This window comes from Cygnus olor, chromosome 2, assembly GCF_009769625.2.
Source record: "Cygnus olor isolate bCygOlo1 chromosome 2, bCygOlo1.pri.v2, whole genome shotgun sequence".
Taxonomy (NCBI): domain Eukaryota; kingdom Metazoa; phylum Chordata; class Aves; order Anseriformes; family Anatidae; genus Cygnus; species Cygnus olor.
The window spans coordinates 159,930,837-159,945,051 of NC_049170.1; the positions used below are offsets into that span (position 1 = coordinate 159,930,837).

Genomic DNA, 14,215 nt, shown 5'->3' on the forward strand with positions numbered 1-14,215 from the left:
GCAGCTCCGATGTCCTCCCCTCTTATCAGGGCAAGTTCGACCTCTGGCGAGGGCGGATGCTCCCAATCCGAACTTCACAGCGCGAGCCTGGGCTATGCATTATCTCCTTTAAACCCCCCCCCCCGAAAGTGGAGAAAGCTGCCAGAAAGCTGATAACACGAACAGGCGGAGATGAATCAAGCGTCCGCGTGAAAGCCGCGAACGCGCTGGGCTGACCTCAGGCTTTGTAAAGCTGCTCGGCCTTTAGCTGGAGGTTATGGGAGCCTCTCTCCGAAAACTTCCTTGTCTGCCCAGCTGGGTTGGGGGGGTCGAGGTTTGGAGGACAGCAGCCCCCAGGAGGTTTTGCTGGAAGGAAACAGCAGAAGGGTGCAGAAGAACCTGAGTCGTTGCCTTGCTGAGGGCTGGGGAGCTCCGTGCGGGACGCTGAGCCGGCCGAGGGTGCCAGGCCATAAGCAAGAAGGGGGAAGAGCAGACACAGGCCCCACAGGAAGGGGTGAGGAGAGCAGAGAGCTGGGACATGCACGGTGCCTGCCCGGGCACCCAGGGGTGCAGTCAGCGTGCTCTCCGGAGGTGGCTCGGGTCATGCACCGAAAGCGAGGGCGGCAGAGGTTGGAGACTCCTCCAGGTCCCCCCTGCCCCATCAGGGTCCCCCCCAGCTGGTGCCCAGCCCCACGTCCAGGCCGGTTTGGGGATCTCCAAGGAGGAGCCCCCAGCCAGAAGGATCCAGCACGGTTTTATTTCAATCTCCATGTGTGTTTCCAGCCAAACCAGACCTTCTCCTGCAAGCAAGACATCTCACACATCATCCACGCAGCTCCGCCGGGGACATGGGACGGATTTGGCCCAAGCAGAACCGGGGTTTAGGGTGTCTCTCCCCCAGGGACCAAGGGGGGAAGCTGCAGCTCCTGCAGGCAGCGCAGCAGATGGCTGCACCGTGGGGATGGGTCTCTGGGGACGGGCGGCAGCTTCGTCTCTGCTGGCACCGCGAGTGCACGCCATACGCGCCGCCCCGAGTCGGGTCTAGACATTAGCACAGCTCCGGTATCAGCGTTGTGCTCACAAACCCGAATTTTCAGTGCTGAAGTTTCTAAAAATTAAACCGACTGAAGAAGATCACCCGAGCACGGGGACTTGCTAGTGCTGGCTCTGATGCTGCTTAAAAAATAATAATCTTATTTTGCTTTTCCAACTGAAATCTTCAGAGGAAAGATGATTAATGTGTTATTAATAGTAATAATCTCCCTGCAATATTGGAAGTGTGAAACACTGAGAGGAATGCTTTGAACTTTACGCTATCTGCAGGAAGCCCATGAACAAGCAAGAACCTGTCACAATCCCACAAAAATCAGGAGCAAGAAACTTCCCCTGCTCCCAAAACCTCTGCAGGAAGGGAATTCTCCGAATCCCAGGAGCCATCGCCTCAATTCCCAGCGCTGGAAAATGAGCACATCCGAGTCCGTGCATCAGCATCCTGAAGGGGGACTGACTGCTTTTAGGGGAAAATCAACTTCTAGGGAAAAAAAAAAAGCAGAATTATGGGCAGGGGAAGAGCTCTCAGTCTGGCAGCTGGCCCCGTGCTGGCGGGGCGGCGAGGGAGCGGAGCAGGCGCGGATTCCAGAGCGGTCGCAGCTGCCGAATCCCAGCCCTCCTAGCCAAGTGTGCGGGGCGCTCCTCGCGCCGACTGCTGTTTCATTTTTTTATTTTTTGACTCCTTGAGTAAGTAAAAACCTTGTTTCGATGCAGCTGTGACTTCAAGCCGACCTAATCTTGAGGGACAAGGACTTAATTTACGGCTTCAGAAAGCAAACGAGGTGAAGCCCGGATGGGGACGACCCGAGTGGGGAGTGGAAGCCCCTAAATACGCACCCTGATGGATTTGATTTGTGGTCCCCGTGCCGAGCTGGCCCTATCCCATGTGCTTCATGCAGGCATCGTGGGGAGGAGAGGAAGACACTGGATGATGCCGGGGGAACAGTCCCTGGGGAACAGCACTTGCTGCCTTCACTGTAGAGCCGTAGAGAAGGTCGCTGTAGCAGAGCCTTGAAGCATGAATGCCAGTTGCTGAAAGCACGCGCTGCGCTTTTGGCCTCCGAAATATTTAGGAAATAGTGGGGGCCAGGCGAGCGCAGCGCTGGGGGCATTTCTGCCTAGGACCCTGCTCTAAGCCACGCACGAGCCCTGCAGCGGCAGCTGCTCCTGAGCAGGTGATGTGCCCCGTTTTGGGGCCAAAAGCGGCCACCTGTCTGGCTCCGGACGCGGTTTCATTTCCCATCGTGGCTGGGCTGGGGGCGAGGGGGGGGAAACAGGCAGTGCAGACCCCATTTAACCCTTTTGGTTGCTGCACGTCCTGCTGACGTGGAGCTCAGCCCGAAAAATCCCCGGGATGCTGGGAGCAATTAGAGGCTGTAAGACAAGATGACCTTTCCCCGCAGCATGGGGAGATTGCCAGCAAGTGCCGGCTCCCACCGAAATATCAGATAACCTCTCGGTGCTGCGCTGGGAGGAAGAGGACACTTGGAAGCCGTCCTCCCCCTCTTCCCAACGGCGATGGGGTGGCATTTGTAGGACCTGCAGATAACGCTGTAAGACACAAAGCGCTCGTTGCTTCAAAGCACCGAGATGCTAGCCCCGGACAGAAATCTAGACAGCAATCTCATTTAGAAAAAAAAAACCAAAGCACACAAAAAAACACACACACACACACAAAAAAAAAAACACAAAAAAACAAGCCAAAATGAAAAAAAATCCCTTGGCAGAGCAGCAGGAAGCCTGCTGCAGGCAGGTGGACATAGCACAAACCCCTCCACCCTTTGCAGAAATCCAAGAGCGAGTTTCCAGCCGCGCACTGGGTGGGTTCCTGCTGCCCCCCACCCACCAGGACATGCAGAGGAAAGCAAAACGCCTGCATTGCTCCTCCGAGCCCAGCCGGGCAAGTGGAGCGGGCCGAGAACAGAGGGGAAACGCCTGCTGCCCGCACCGACACCCGGCCATATGCCGCGCTATGACAAATCCCTCCGGTAGCACGCCGCGTGCCCGGGCGCGGGATCCGATCGCTCGGCACAGTTGGTGCGAAATCTGCCATTCAATCTGCCAGTGCAACTCAGAAGGGAGATAAAGGAGCAAATCCCCCCCCCCAGCTCCCCAAACGCTGCCCTCCAGCAGCCCGATGGGTCCCAGCCCCCTCCTCCCGCAGAGCCCCCAGCATGACCCCAACCCCTTGTCTCCCAAGGGACCAATCCTGCCCCGCAGGGGCTGCGGATGCTTTGCATTTCCAGTGCTAGGTTTACGTAAAGGGGCCCAGAGGCGCCTCCAACCTCAGCCATCCCAGGACTCTGGGGTGTCTACAGGAGGGAAGGCGGGCACTGGGCAGAGTCAACGACACCGCGTGTTCCTGCTCGAAATCAGATTTGTTATTTCTGATACGGTAACAGCACGTAAGAAAAGCAGTTCAACTTAAAATTTACCTGTTTGGAAGAAAAAAAGGAAACTAAGAAGTCCTGGATCCCTACCTCTGGCATGCACACCTTCTCATGCCATATGACAAAGCTCCCACGTGAGGAAATAACTGATCGTATCAATGGATAACTATTGCATTACTTCTACCACATGGTCAGCAGCAAGGCTGCCCTTCTGCACCAGGTTTTCCATGTTTTTTTTAAACCATCCCTCAGCCTGGCACAAAATCCCGGCGCTGCTCTACAAGGCACGCTACCAAAACGCGCCCCAGCAGAGCCGAAGACTTCCCACAAGTGCCCTTGGGTGCGACGACAAAGTCATTTTTTACGAGGCGCATGCAGCGAAGCCCGTGAGCAAAATTGCTTTCTGCCCCTGCTCTCCCGGGGGAAAAGCAGCTGACCTTAAGGAGAAAGCGAACAGAGGCAAGACAGGGCTAACCAACCTTGAAACTTAAAAAATGGAATGCCAGAAATAAAAGCAATTTTTTTTTCGGTCAGTCTGGGACTGTAACTTGGGCATTTTACCTTGAGAGAGAAAGCAGGGATGTCAGTGAACAACTTGTCACCTACAAGGGCTACATTTATACACAAATGGCATCAGTGGGGTGAAGTAAAATGCTCTGCCCGTCCTTGGCACGAGCTCTGCAGAAGGAAAGCTGCACAGAGGGCAAAACCCCAAAGCAAAGTGAATAACGTCCCCCGAGAGTGACTTGGCAGGTGCGAGAGCATTTGCTGCCTCCAGAGCCTCCGCTGGCAGCAGCAGCGGATTCCGGACGGCCCTACAAGCTTGGCCTCCCCTCTACACATCTCAGATTTGTATTGCAAGGGGTTCCCGGAGCCCCGAGGCAGCAGGAGGTCCCTTTATGCGAGGGGAAGGAAACTTCCAAGTCCCCGCCAGCGCAAGGAAAAGGAGGAGGAAATTTGAGATGAGGATGCAGCAAGTGTTCTGGAACTAGGGTTACTGGGAGAATCACGTGCATCTTCCGAGAAATCAGTAGATAAATAAATAAATAACCCCCCGAGGGACAGGAACAAACGCCTCTCAAGCGCTCAGTCCTTGGTCTGGGTGGGAGATGGAAAGCGTCCAGCACAGGAGCCACAGCCCGACGTCTCCTTGCCCTGCTTCACAACATTGGAGGCTGGAAGATCTCTGGAGGTCACCGGGGCCGCCCTCCCTTCCTCCCTTGGGCACAGGTGTCCTTGAAGTGATCCTGCTCAGGGCCTTTTTCGGTCCAGTGCTGAAATCTTTGCAAATGGGGGTCTCAGAGACGCTCCAGGCGACCATTCTTGGGTGATCCCACCACGAGGCCCCACCACGAGGCCCCACCATGAGGTCCCACCACGAGGCCCCACCATGAGGTCCCACCATGAGACCACACTTGGGTGATCCCTCCATGAGACCCCACCACAAGGCCCCACCACGGTGCAGCCGTGCATTGCCTCTCACCCTTCCCGTGCTGCATCTACGGGCGAGCCTGGTGCTCTCTTCTCTCCATCACAGAGGGGAAGGCGGCAGCTAGATCTGCTCCTGGCCCCTTCCCCACTCCGTGAAGCCCACTTCTCACCAAAGGCTGCCATTAACATGACACCCTGCAACAAGGCCGAGGCTCTCTGCCACGCTGACTCCTTGGTGGCCGGGATGGTGTGCCCGTGATTACCTGGCTGCAGCGCTGGTGCAGGGGCAAAGCTCCAAGATTTGGCGTTTTTCAGAGCCTGGCGCTCCCTGCAGAAGCCAAAACTCTGAGATCTCGCCCCAAAACCTCGTCGCTTTTCTGCTCCAAGCGCTGCAGCATGTGGGATGCCCGACAGAAGGCGAGCGGCTCCAGCCTCGGGCCTACGCTACGCCTTCCTTCCCATTCCACTGAGCACTTTCTGGGTAAAAACCCCATTTGGGGGATTACGGCTCTGCTGCTCCCAGCCAGCAGAGCAGCCCAGAGCCATCTGTGGAGGTTTCACCTTCGTCCTGTTCAGCAGGGTGGCCTGAACTGATCCAACAGGGCACGTAGAAGCATTCAGCACTTGGCAGTTCCAGGGACCAACACGCTCTGGAGGCCTGGCCACGTTATTTCCAGCCAGGGAACAGTGCAGAAACCTGCCATTAAATCCCCTCCTCCGGGGCCCGAAGGTGGGCCGTGCACCGCGCCGATTTGTCGACAGCCACACGCTGCCTCCAAAATGACAGACTGCGGGCGCCTCGCTTTGTTCTCCTCCTCCCCCAGGTTCCGGGAGAGCTACAGCCACGCACGGAAAGAAAAGAGCGCCGCGCGCTAATTCGGCACAGAAACAGAGGCAAAAGGGCCTTGAACCTTGCAGCTTCTGCATGGAGCTGGAGCTGTTCAGGGCATTCAGCGTGCTGCCAGCCCTGCTTGCTGCTGGGCACAGAACCACAGAATTGTAGGGGTTGGAAGGGACCCCAAGAGATCGTTGGGTCCAAACCCCCTGCCAAAGCATGGACAGGCCCTCTCCATACGCTCCAGACTGAAGCTGATGCCTGCAGCCCTGAAAATCAGAGCCACCGCTACCAGTGCCATGCGTGGCAGTGAGTCCTGCCCTGATAATGCATCCTGGGGCTCCTCGTGCTCCTGCTGGCTGCCCTCGTACGAGAACGGCCCTCAGCTTGCTTCGGTGGTGGCTGGCATCTGGGAGATGCTGCCTGCTTCCCGGACGGGGTCTGCAGCACTTGGTGAGCAGCATTTAAAAAAAAAACAACAAAAAAACCCCACTCTGTAAAAGACTTTAATTAAAGGCACACACTTACGAAATACAAAACCTAAACCTAAAACCACTAAAGGGCTAAAAACGTGTCATGCTACCTGAATGATGGCTGTCATCATCCTTGGTGGGCCTGGCTTTCCTACTGCGAGGTTTCAGATAAGAGCGGCCCCGTGGCAGGGCACGTTATCATGTCAGCCATTAATGATAACAATGTTTAATTACCTTAATCCACTTAATAACACATTTTGCTAAAATTAGCCAGATAAATTGCTCCGATAGTGCGACTTGAGCCGAGCTATGCTCGGATTCCTGGTATTTAACCTACTTCTCCGGGTGGCTGGGTTCATCCCAACGCAAAGCATAGCAGCCCGGGGCGGGGAGGCAGAGGAATGCTCCTCCTGCAGCATCTGCACGTCGCGAGGCTGCGGGAAGCCTCCCGAAGGCTGCTGCCAACATTCCCTGGCCACCGACAACTGGGCTCGGTCCTCGCAGAGACAACAGGAGGAGCACGGCGGAACGGCGAGGTTCATCTGCTGCGGCTGGGAGCAGACCGAGCCTGGTGAGGTGCTGCATGGCGGCGACGGACGGAGCGTGTGGGCTTCATTTCCAGAGGGAGCATGTCGCTCAAAAACACTCCAGCACTGGCTTTGTGCTTGCTGGTGAAGGATCCTGAAGCACATGGCGTGGGGGGGGGGAAGACCCCCAAAAGACTCCCAGCACCCCTCACTGGGGCACTCCCAAACGCTGCTCGCCTCCTGGTCGGGGTCACTCCATGGTCTGACCCCACGTGCATGCAAAGAGCCAGCAGGACTCAGGTGCAGATTGCAGGATCAGAGAATGGCGGAGGTTGGAGGCACCTCTGTGTCTCCCCCACCCCACCAGACCCCCCCAGCCATTCCCAGCCCCACCCCAGGTGGGTTCGGGGATCCCCCAGGAGGAGCCCCCAGCCCCTGGTCCCGGTGCCAAGGCTCCGGCACCCTCCCGGCCCAAAAGTGCTGTCTGGGGTCTAGGGGGAGCCTCCGGTCCAGCTGGAGGCTGGAACTTCCCATCCACCTTTCCTTTAGCATTGCACAGATGGGGAGTGACAAAAACCAAGCAGGAAACCTGGCTTCAGTCTTCACTGCTTCACGCAGGCGCCGTATCTTACCAGGACCAGGTCCTGCCGCCTCCTCGCGCTGCCTCGCAACACTTCCCCCACCATTTATGCCCCATTTATTCCCCCTGGCCTTCCCGTTTGAGTTCAGCTCTTCTGCAGTCGCACAGCAGCGCTGCACACCGCCACACAAGGACATTTCGGAAGGATCTCTCTAACACAGCACAGAACAGAGTCCCAGACCGAGTTTTACCTCGGGCTCCTCACTGGGAAATCAGTCCCGTATCCCTGCCATGCCCTTCCCTGCAGCACCTTTTACAGACATCCCATGGGAAGGCAGCTCTTCTTGGCTGCTGTGCCCAATTTTTTGGCTAGTGCCTCTGGTTTGGGTGCATGTGGACCTGCCTTGGCCCAGATGGCACAAATCTGCCGTTGGGTGGTAGTGTCTGAGCACCGCATCCCTGCACCTAACCCCCAGTGCCCAGAAGCACGACTGGGAGCACACGCGAGCCGTGCACGATCCGGCAGCACCGTGAGCTAGACTGAGCTGCCCCAGGTGCACGGCAGACTTTATACGTTTCCCCTGGAGAATTCCAACTTGGGGAGAAAAAAAGTAGTGACACGACGACATGCAAGGCAACGGTAGCTGAAGGTGTGCTTACTTTAATTGTGCTGCAAAAATAACTGCATCCAACCACCGCAGCTGCCACAGAGCCACACATAGAGGATGGAGAACGAGCGGTTTGAATAAATGATGGGGGAAAAAAGTATCTGCTGCACAGGGATGCAAACTGATACAAGCAATTTCCTACTTGATATGAAAAGCCATTTCTCCCTGGCAGAAAGGGAATGGAAGGAACTGTCCCACCTCCTAACGGAGCATTTTTCATGCTCATGTTCAGGTAAGGGGCCTGGCGAGGCTGCCAAGGCTGTGCTCAGAGGTTCCCAAGCCCTGAGCCACCCAAAGAAGCACCAGGGGTAAGGGGCTGTGGAAAGCCCGACCTGTCTTGGGAAGGAGCCTCCGAGTGATATGGTGTGGCAGCGAGTTACTGCAGCCAGCTCCTCCACAGCCACCTCTGGAGCCTTTGGATCACGGGATACCGCATCGTGTCGCGGTCTCTCGATGCTGTTCCATTCCCCAGCCTCCTGCAACTTCGTTACGCAACTGCATGCAAATTGCTTCCTTTTAATCCCCGCTCCCCTCTGCGCTTTGTGGTTCAGCCGCTGCAGAGGAAGGCGGGCAGCGCACCGAGACCTGGCCCGGCGCCTCCCAGCGGCACTGCCCCGGGAAGCCTGGCCACCTCGGCGTCCAGTCCCGGCACGCCACACATCCTCCCAAATTAACCCAAAACACCGGCAGACCTACGCTTGCAGCACTTGTGCATCCTCAGGGTGTGCACGTTTATTATCACAAAGTGTTGAATTCCTCCTGGTTATGTCAGGGGGCAGCAAGTGCCTGCAGTAGGGAGTGGAGGCTGGCGGTGCTCGCACTCCTGTGTGACCCACCGCTATCTGCAGCAGGGATGCAGAGCCCAGGGTTCGAAGCAGCTTCCAGTACCCAAGGGTGTTGAAGCATTTTTGCCAGGGTCTCTTGGCAGGAAGAGAGCACAAACCCTTCCCACGAAGGTCCTGCAGCTGCCCGGACCCAAGGGGTTCTCGCCTTGGGGAGAAAACGCGTCTCACCCGGTACCACAGCTCACTGCAGAGCAGCATTTTTATGGAGATGCAGCTAAGGCGGCAGTAATCAAGTATGCTTGAGAACAAACCTGTCTCCAAGCCTCCCAAGGAGTCATTTGGGGCTTTTCAGATTATTCACCCCCCAGGCTGCATGTTCTGGGTGGGCACTGCACGTGTCAGAGGACGGACACAAACCAGAACTTCTGGAGGAGATGCTGGCAGATCCACAGATGGGTTGGAACGGACCTCAAAGCCCACCAATTTCCAACCCCCTGCCATACGCAGGGACAACTCCCACCAGGCCAAAATCCCCAAAAGTTGCCCAAAACCCCATCCAGCCTGGTCTTGAACACCTCCAGGGCTGGGGCATCCGCAGCTCCTCTGGGCAGCCTGTACCAGTGCCTTGCCACCCTTACAGTGAAGAATTTCTTTCATTCTGTTCGATGCTGCTTTCTGCAGCTCTAGAGGTTCTCAGGGCACTTTGTCCCACCTACACAAAGCCAAATCTGTCCCCAGAGCCTTGGGAAGTCAGTGCACCCAAACAGAAAGACAATGCCCGAGTGCTGGGGTTCCCCCAACTTGCTGCATCGCTCCAGGCACGCCAGCCCTCATGGTATGAGTGCTGGAGCCCTGGCACTGGGACCAGGGAGGTGCTGGGGGCTCCTCCTTGGGGAACCCACCTGGACGTGGGGCTGGGCACCAGATGGGGGGTCCTGATGGGGCGGGGGACCAGATGACCCCAGAGGTGCCTCCAGCTTCAACCGTTCTGGGACTCTGCTCCTCAAGTGCTACAGCGAACGAATCCTGCGTGTTGCGGTGCCATGCCCAGTACCAGACTCAAGTCTGTCTCATTCCTCCCGACACTGCAGGAGAAGAAACTGGGTTACCCAGATCTCGAAGGAAAACAGCTAGCAGCTGCCAGAGAAATCAATATTTTAAAAAGTGATCTCGTGCTACAACTCAGAACTTATCTTCCTCTGACTTTTTGTATAACGCAGGCCCTCACACTTCCTAGAACTAGTTTCAACTTCAAAACAGAAATTCTGCAGCTTAAAGGGCTTTTCCTAGGGAAGTATTTCTTCTATGTTAGAATTTGCTCACCTGGCCTCCATCCAAAGGAATTTGAGCCCAATTTCTAGTTCAAATACTCTAGCCTCAATACTTGGATGCGATTGTTTGTCTCAGCTGAGCTGAGAGCCGTGGGCACTGGGCACCCATTAGCCATGGGTACCTCAGTGCCAGCAACCTGTGTGCCCTACAAGGCATAAAGTCAAGAGATGTCCCCACCGGGTCCCCAGGTCCTGCCACCGGCAGGGACAGCTCACCAAGTAAGCCAGGTCCACTTTGTTCCCTTGATTATTTGCCACTTCAATCCTCATCATTATAACAATATCAGATCAGCTTCCCCGATAGATGCCAAATCGCTGGCGCCAATGCGACCCATACTCAATCTCCTGCTAATGGACGATGTGGTACCAATAAATCACAGAATCATTAGGGCTGGAAAGCCCTCCAAGATCATCTGGTCCAAACATCCCCCTACCACCAATGTCACCCACTAAACCATGTCCCTAGGCACCACGTCCAACCTGTCCTTGAACACCCCCAGGGATGGTGACTCGACCACCTCCCCGGGCAACCCGTCCCAATGCCTGACTGCTCTTTATGAGTGTCCCCTGCCAGCCAAGCACCAGGTTGCCAGAGCAGCCACCCAGACCCTTCTGCCTGGCCTTTTAATACATCAGCACATTACTGACTTTTATCTAGATCTGATTCCCTCAATTTCCAAGACTCACTGCAAAAATGATGGTCTGGAGGTCTGATTCCTACCGTTATTTGCCAAAAGTTACTGACATTTTCATTAAGTCATCCAAACTTTGCCTTCTGTTTCCCTTTTCCAAACACCACCAGCTTAAATGATACTGGGAGGAAGCTGAGCTCTCCTGCCTGACCAACGAGTACATCCTTGGCATCAGATAATGGGCCCGCACTGCGGCTGAGAACAAGCTTTGGACACGCCAGGAAGCCACGAAGCTAGCTCCTCGTCAGCAATTTCTCCCTCTGCCGCGCGGCTCTCCTGAGTCACTATCTAATTGATAACTCCGTCCTATCATTTCTCCCTTCTCCTTCATCACTGCCTTTACCCCTGTAATTACTACGGCTATTTCTCTCCCAGGCCGGGCTGTCTTTAATTGTTTTTAAGGCTTGGGAAGAGAAGGCTGCGACATTTTCCTGTTCCAACCGCCCTCCTTGAAGCCCAGCCCGACGCAGGAGAGCGTGCCGGCACCGCACACCGGGTCGGCCACCAAATTCCACCAGCCCTCTGCCTCCCATGCCTACGCAACCACCGCTCAGTCCCTGCCCTGTTTCCCATCGTCAGGAAGCCTGTTGGGATTCCCAGGGACTAGCAGGGTAATTAATCCATCATTTGGATACCCTAAGGATAGCGAGACGCCTCCGGGACGCAGCCACGGAGCCTCTCGCCCCGTGTGCCAGGGACGGAGCCAGCGGCTCGCTCGGCACCGGTTCTCACGCAAGCAGAGGGGCTCACCCACATGTTTTTGGGGTCCTGTCCCATCCCCATCCATGGCTGGGGATATTTGGAGCCAGCCCCCCAAGCTGTTTTCCAGGCACCTGACCGCCCCCTTCCCAGCCCCGGCTACAGATCTGTCGCAATTCGAGAGGCAACTGCTACCCCCGGGGGAAGGACGGGGGTGGTTTGAACTCGCCTGGCAGAGCCAGCTACCCAAGGAAGGTGCGCCCGGCTCCCAGAGGAGTTTTTTTATGATATTATTATTGTTGTTTATTTTAAAGGAGGTGGAATTTCGCTCCCTGCCTCTCACTGCCTCCCATGCGCAGCTCCTGCTCTTGCCACCCCCAAACTCCCACCGGGGAGCAGGGGCGGAGGCGGCATTTTTCTGGCTCCCCAACCTCACCCGTGGGACTAATTAATATTCCTTAAGCACCACACCCCTAATTACAATAGACCAAGTAAGCACAAAAGCGCTTTGGTCTCAAAAGTTTGACTTGTATTTTTCGACAAATTTACATCCCACAGAATGCCCATTAAGCCCATGTCTTTAATTACAGCATCAAAACCCTCTTGATTAGAGTACAAAAAAGCATCGACTCCGAAATCAGAGCACAAAAAGATCATTCCCCGAGCTCTGCAGTGCAGCAGCTCACCGGGAAAACATCTCGGTCCCAAGCAAAGGATCCCAGGCAGCAATGCACGCGCAGCCCTGTGGCGTGAGGGCCCGGATACGAGACGAAGGCTCGCTCAATTAGAAGAAATTAGCAAATGCCGGCGAGGACCCGGGGCAGCGCTTGCTGCTGCTGGCCGGGGCCGTGCAGATCACGCGTGCTGGGCTCTGGCAGCGCGGTGCCTCCGGCACCGTCCCGTGCGCCATCGGGCTGGGGGCACCGCGGCCGCCGTCTGCGCGGGGAACAGAGGCGGCAGTGTTCCTGGCAGCCCTCTGAGCGCTTCCATGCGGTCACAGCAAGCGAGGGTGGAAAAGAGCAATTAAGAGCAAGGCTGCCTCCCTGCCAGCGAGCGCTTGCTCTCAATAGTCCTTTAGCACTGCTTACAGCTGGCCTTTGCCGCCGGGTAGCGGCTGTATGCGAGGGCTGGCCACGTGAGCACGAGCATTTATGGGGAGCAAGGCGTACGGAGGAGTGTGCGACATTCTGCTGCTTGGCTTTCAGCGCAGAAAACAAACCCAGCACCTACGAAACTCCGAAGAAGCCCATGGAAAATGGAGAACCAGAGACAGCAGGCACCTTCAGCTCTCCAGCAGTTAAGTGGCTCAGCCCAGAAGCCCCTCGCCGCCCGCTGCCAAAACGGCTGACAGGTCTCCATCTGCCCAGGGGGAAGACCCCGGGGCTTCCCCTCCCTCCCCGTCCCCAAAGCCTTGGCACAGGCAGCTCCAGGCGCTCAGCCGCTGCCAGCTCCGAGCGGGGAAGCCCCTGAATCCTGGCCCCACTTGGCACCAGGTCGCTCCTGCAGCCGTTGGGCAGCGCAAACACAAGAGGACAGGTTGCAGCGGGGCGTTTTATTCTCTGGGCTTTCACATCCAGAAGCACAACCGAGGCCGGGCAAAGCAAAAGAAAAATCACGTTCGTGGGACGCTTCAGCTTCGAAGCAGCTTCCCCAACACTCTCTGCCCAGCAAAGCGAAGCCACGTTTACCAGCCCGATGCCCACCTCCTTCCAAAGAGCCGTCCCGTCGTCCCCTCCTCTGCCATCCCGCAGCATCCCTCCGGGCCGGAAGGCACGGCACGGGAGACGAGCCTTCGGGGCTGCCTCTTCTTCCTCGTGGGCCACGACGGCACATCCGCCTTCAGGGTCTAACGCGGGGCGCTCGGCGGAGCCGGCGCTCGGCGCGTCGCTGTGTGCCTCCCCGCGGAGCTTGCGGGCTGCCGGCAGAGGGGCTGGCAGCGCGCCCTGCCCCGGGGAGCAGCGTGGGTGGGTGAAGGCGAAGGCTCTGCCCTCCTCGCCCGGCCTCCCCCGGCGCTCGGCAGCGGAGGGAACCAACGAGGAGCCGCTTGCCGAGGCCAGGCGGCTTGTTCGGAGGAGCTTAATTAGCTGGGCTCCTGAAGACGTGATGCTGGGATGGGAAACAAGGGGTTGCTTTTTTTTTTTTTTTGTTATATTCTTTTCTTTTCAGAAAGTTTGCAGCTTCCCCACTTCCAAGTCCGTTCAACAGAGCAATTATAAACAGGAGGAGAGCGGGCCAGCAGCCGCGTGAGTTATTTCCCGTACACGAACCAAGCTCTAATCCTGATGCTTTCAGACAACAGTGCCTGCCTGAGACCCGCCTTATTTCAGGGAAAAAAAAAAAAAAAAAGGAAATTAAAAAAAAGGCAAGCCTGACCTTACTGTATATTAGTTTTGAGCTCGCAGCTGCAGCAGATGGCTTGCAAAGGATGAAAAAATGGGCTCTGATTGCAAAAGGAAGAGAACAGGAGACCTGACACTAGGCGAAGTCCTCCTGCCAGCCAGGAGCCTAACTGCGGGCACGGCAAAATCCTGTTCTGTCCAAGCACTCGGTGTTGGGAGAAGACCTGGATAGCCATGGATTAATCAACACAAGATCTGAGCTTAAAATCAATCCTACATAATTAATATCTCAGGCAAGTAGCCACAGAATGACACTGTATAATCCATTTTTCATGCTCCGTATTCTTTTCCCTAATGTCATCTTCTGCCTAAAAATGTCCTGAGTAACAACTCATCCTGAGTAGTTCCATATTAAAATAAAATTATAATGGAGGAT

At 56.1% G+C, this 14,215-nt stretch overlaps 1 protein-coding gene across 5 annotated transcripts in view; it reads right to left on the minus strand.

The window, feature by feature from the left end:
• ARHGAP39 (Rho GTPase activating protein 39) overlaps positions 1-14,215 on the minus strand; it is a 99,764-nt gene that overhangs the window by 38,864 nt on the left and 46,685 nt on the right. For 2 of the 5 annotated variants that reach the window (XM_040547478.1, XM_040547479.1), the window contains exon 1: positions 13,144-13,582. The exons of 2 other annotated variants lie outside the window; for them this stretch is intronic. In XM_040547478.1, the coding sequence (XP_040403412.1) occupies positions 13,144-13,184 (41 nt within the window). In that variant the 5' untranslated portion in view covers positions 13,185-13,582. Of the gene's footprint in view, positions 1-13,143; positions 13,583-14,215 lie in introns of those variants that run through there. One more of the 5 variants, XM_040547475.1, reaches the window with a different exon arrangement.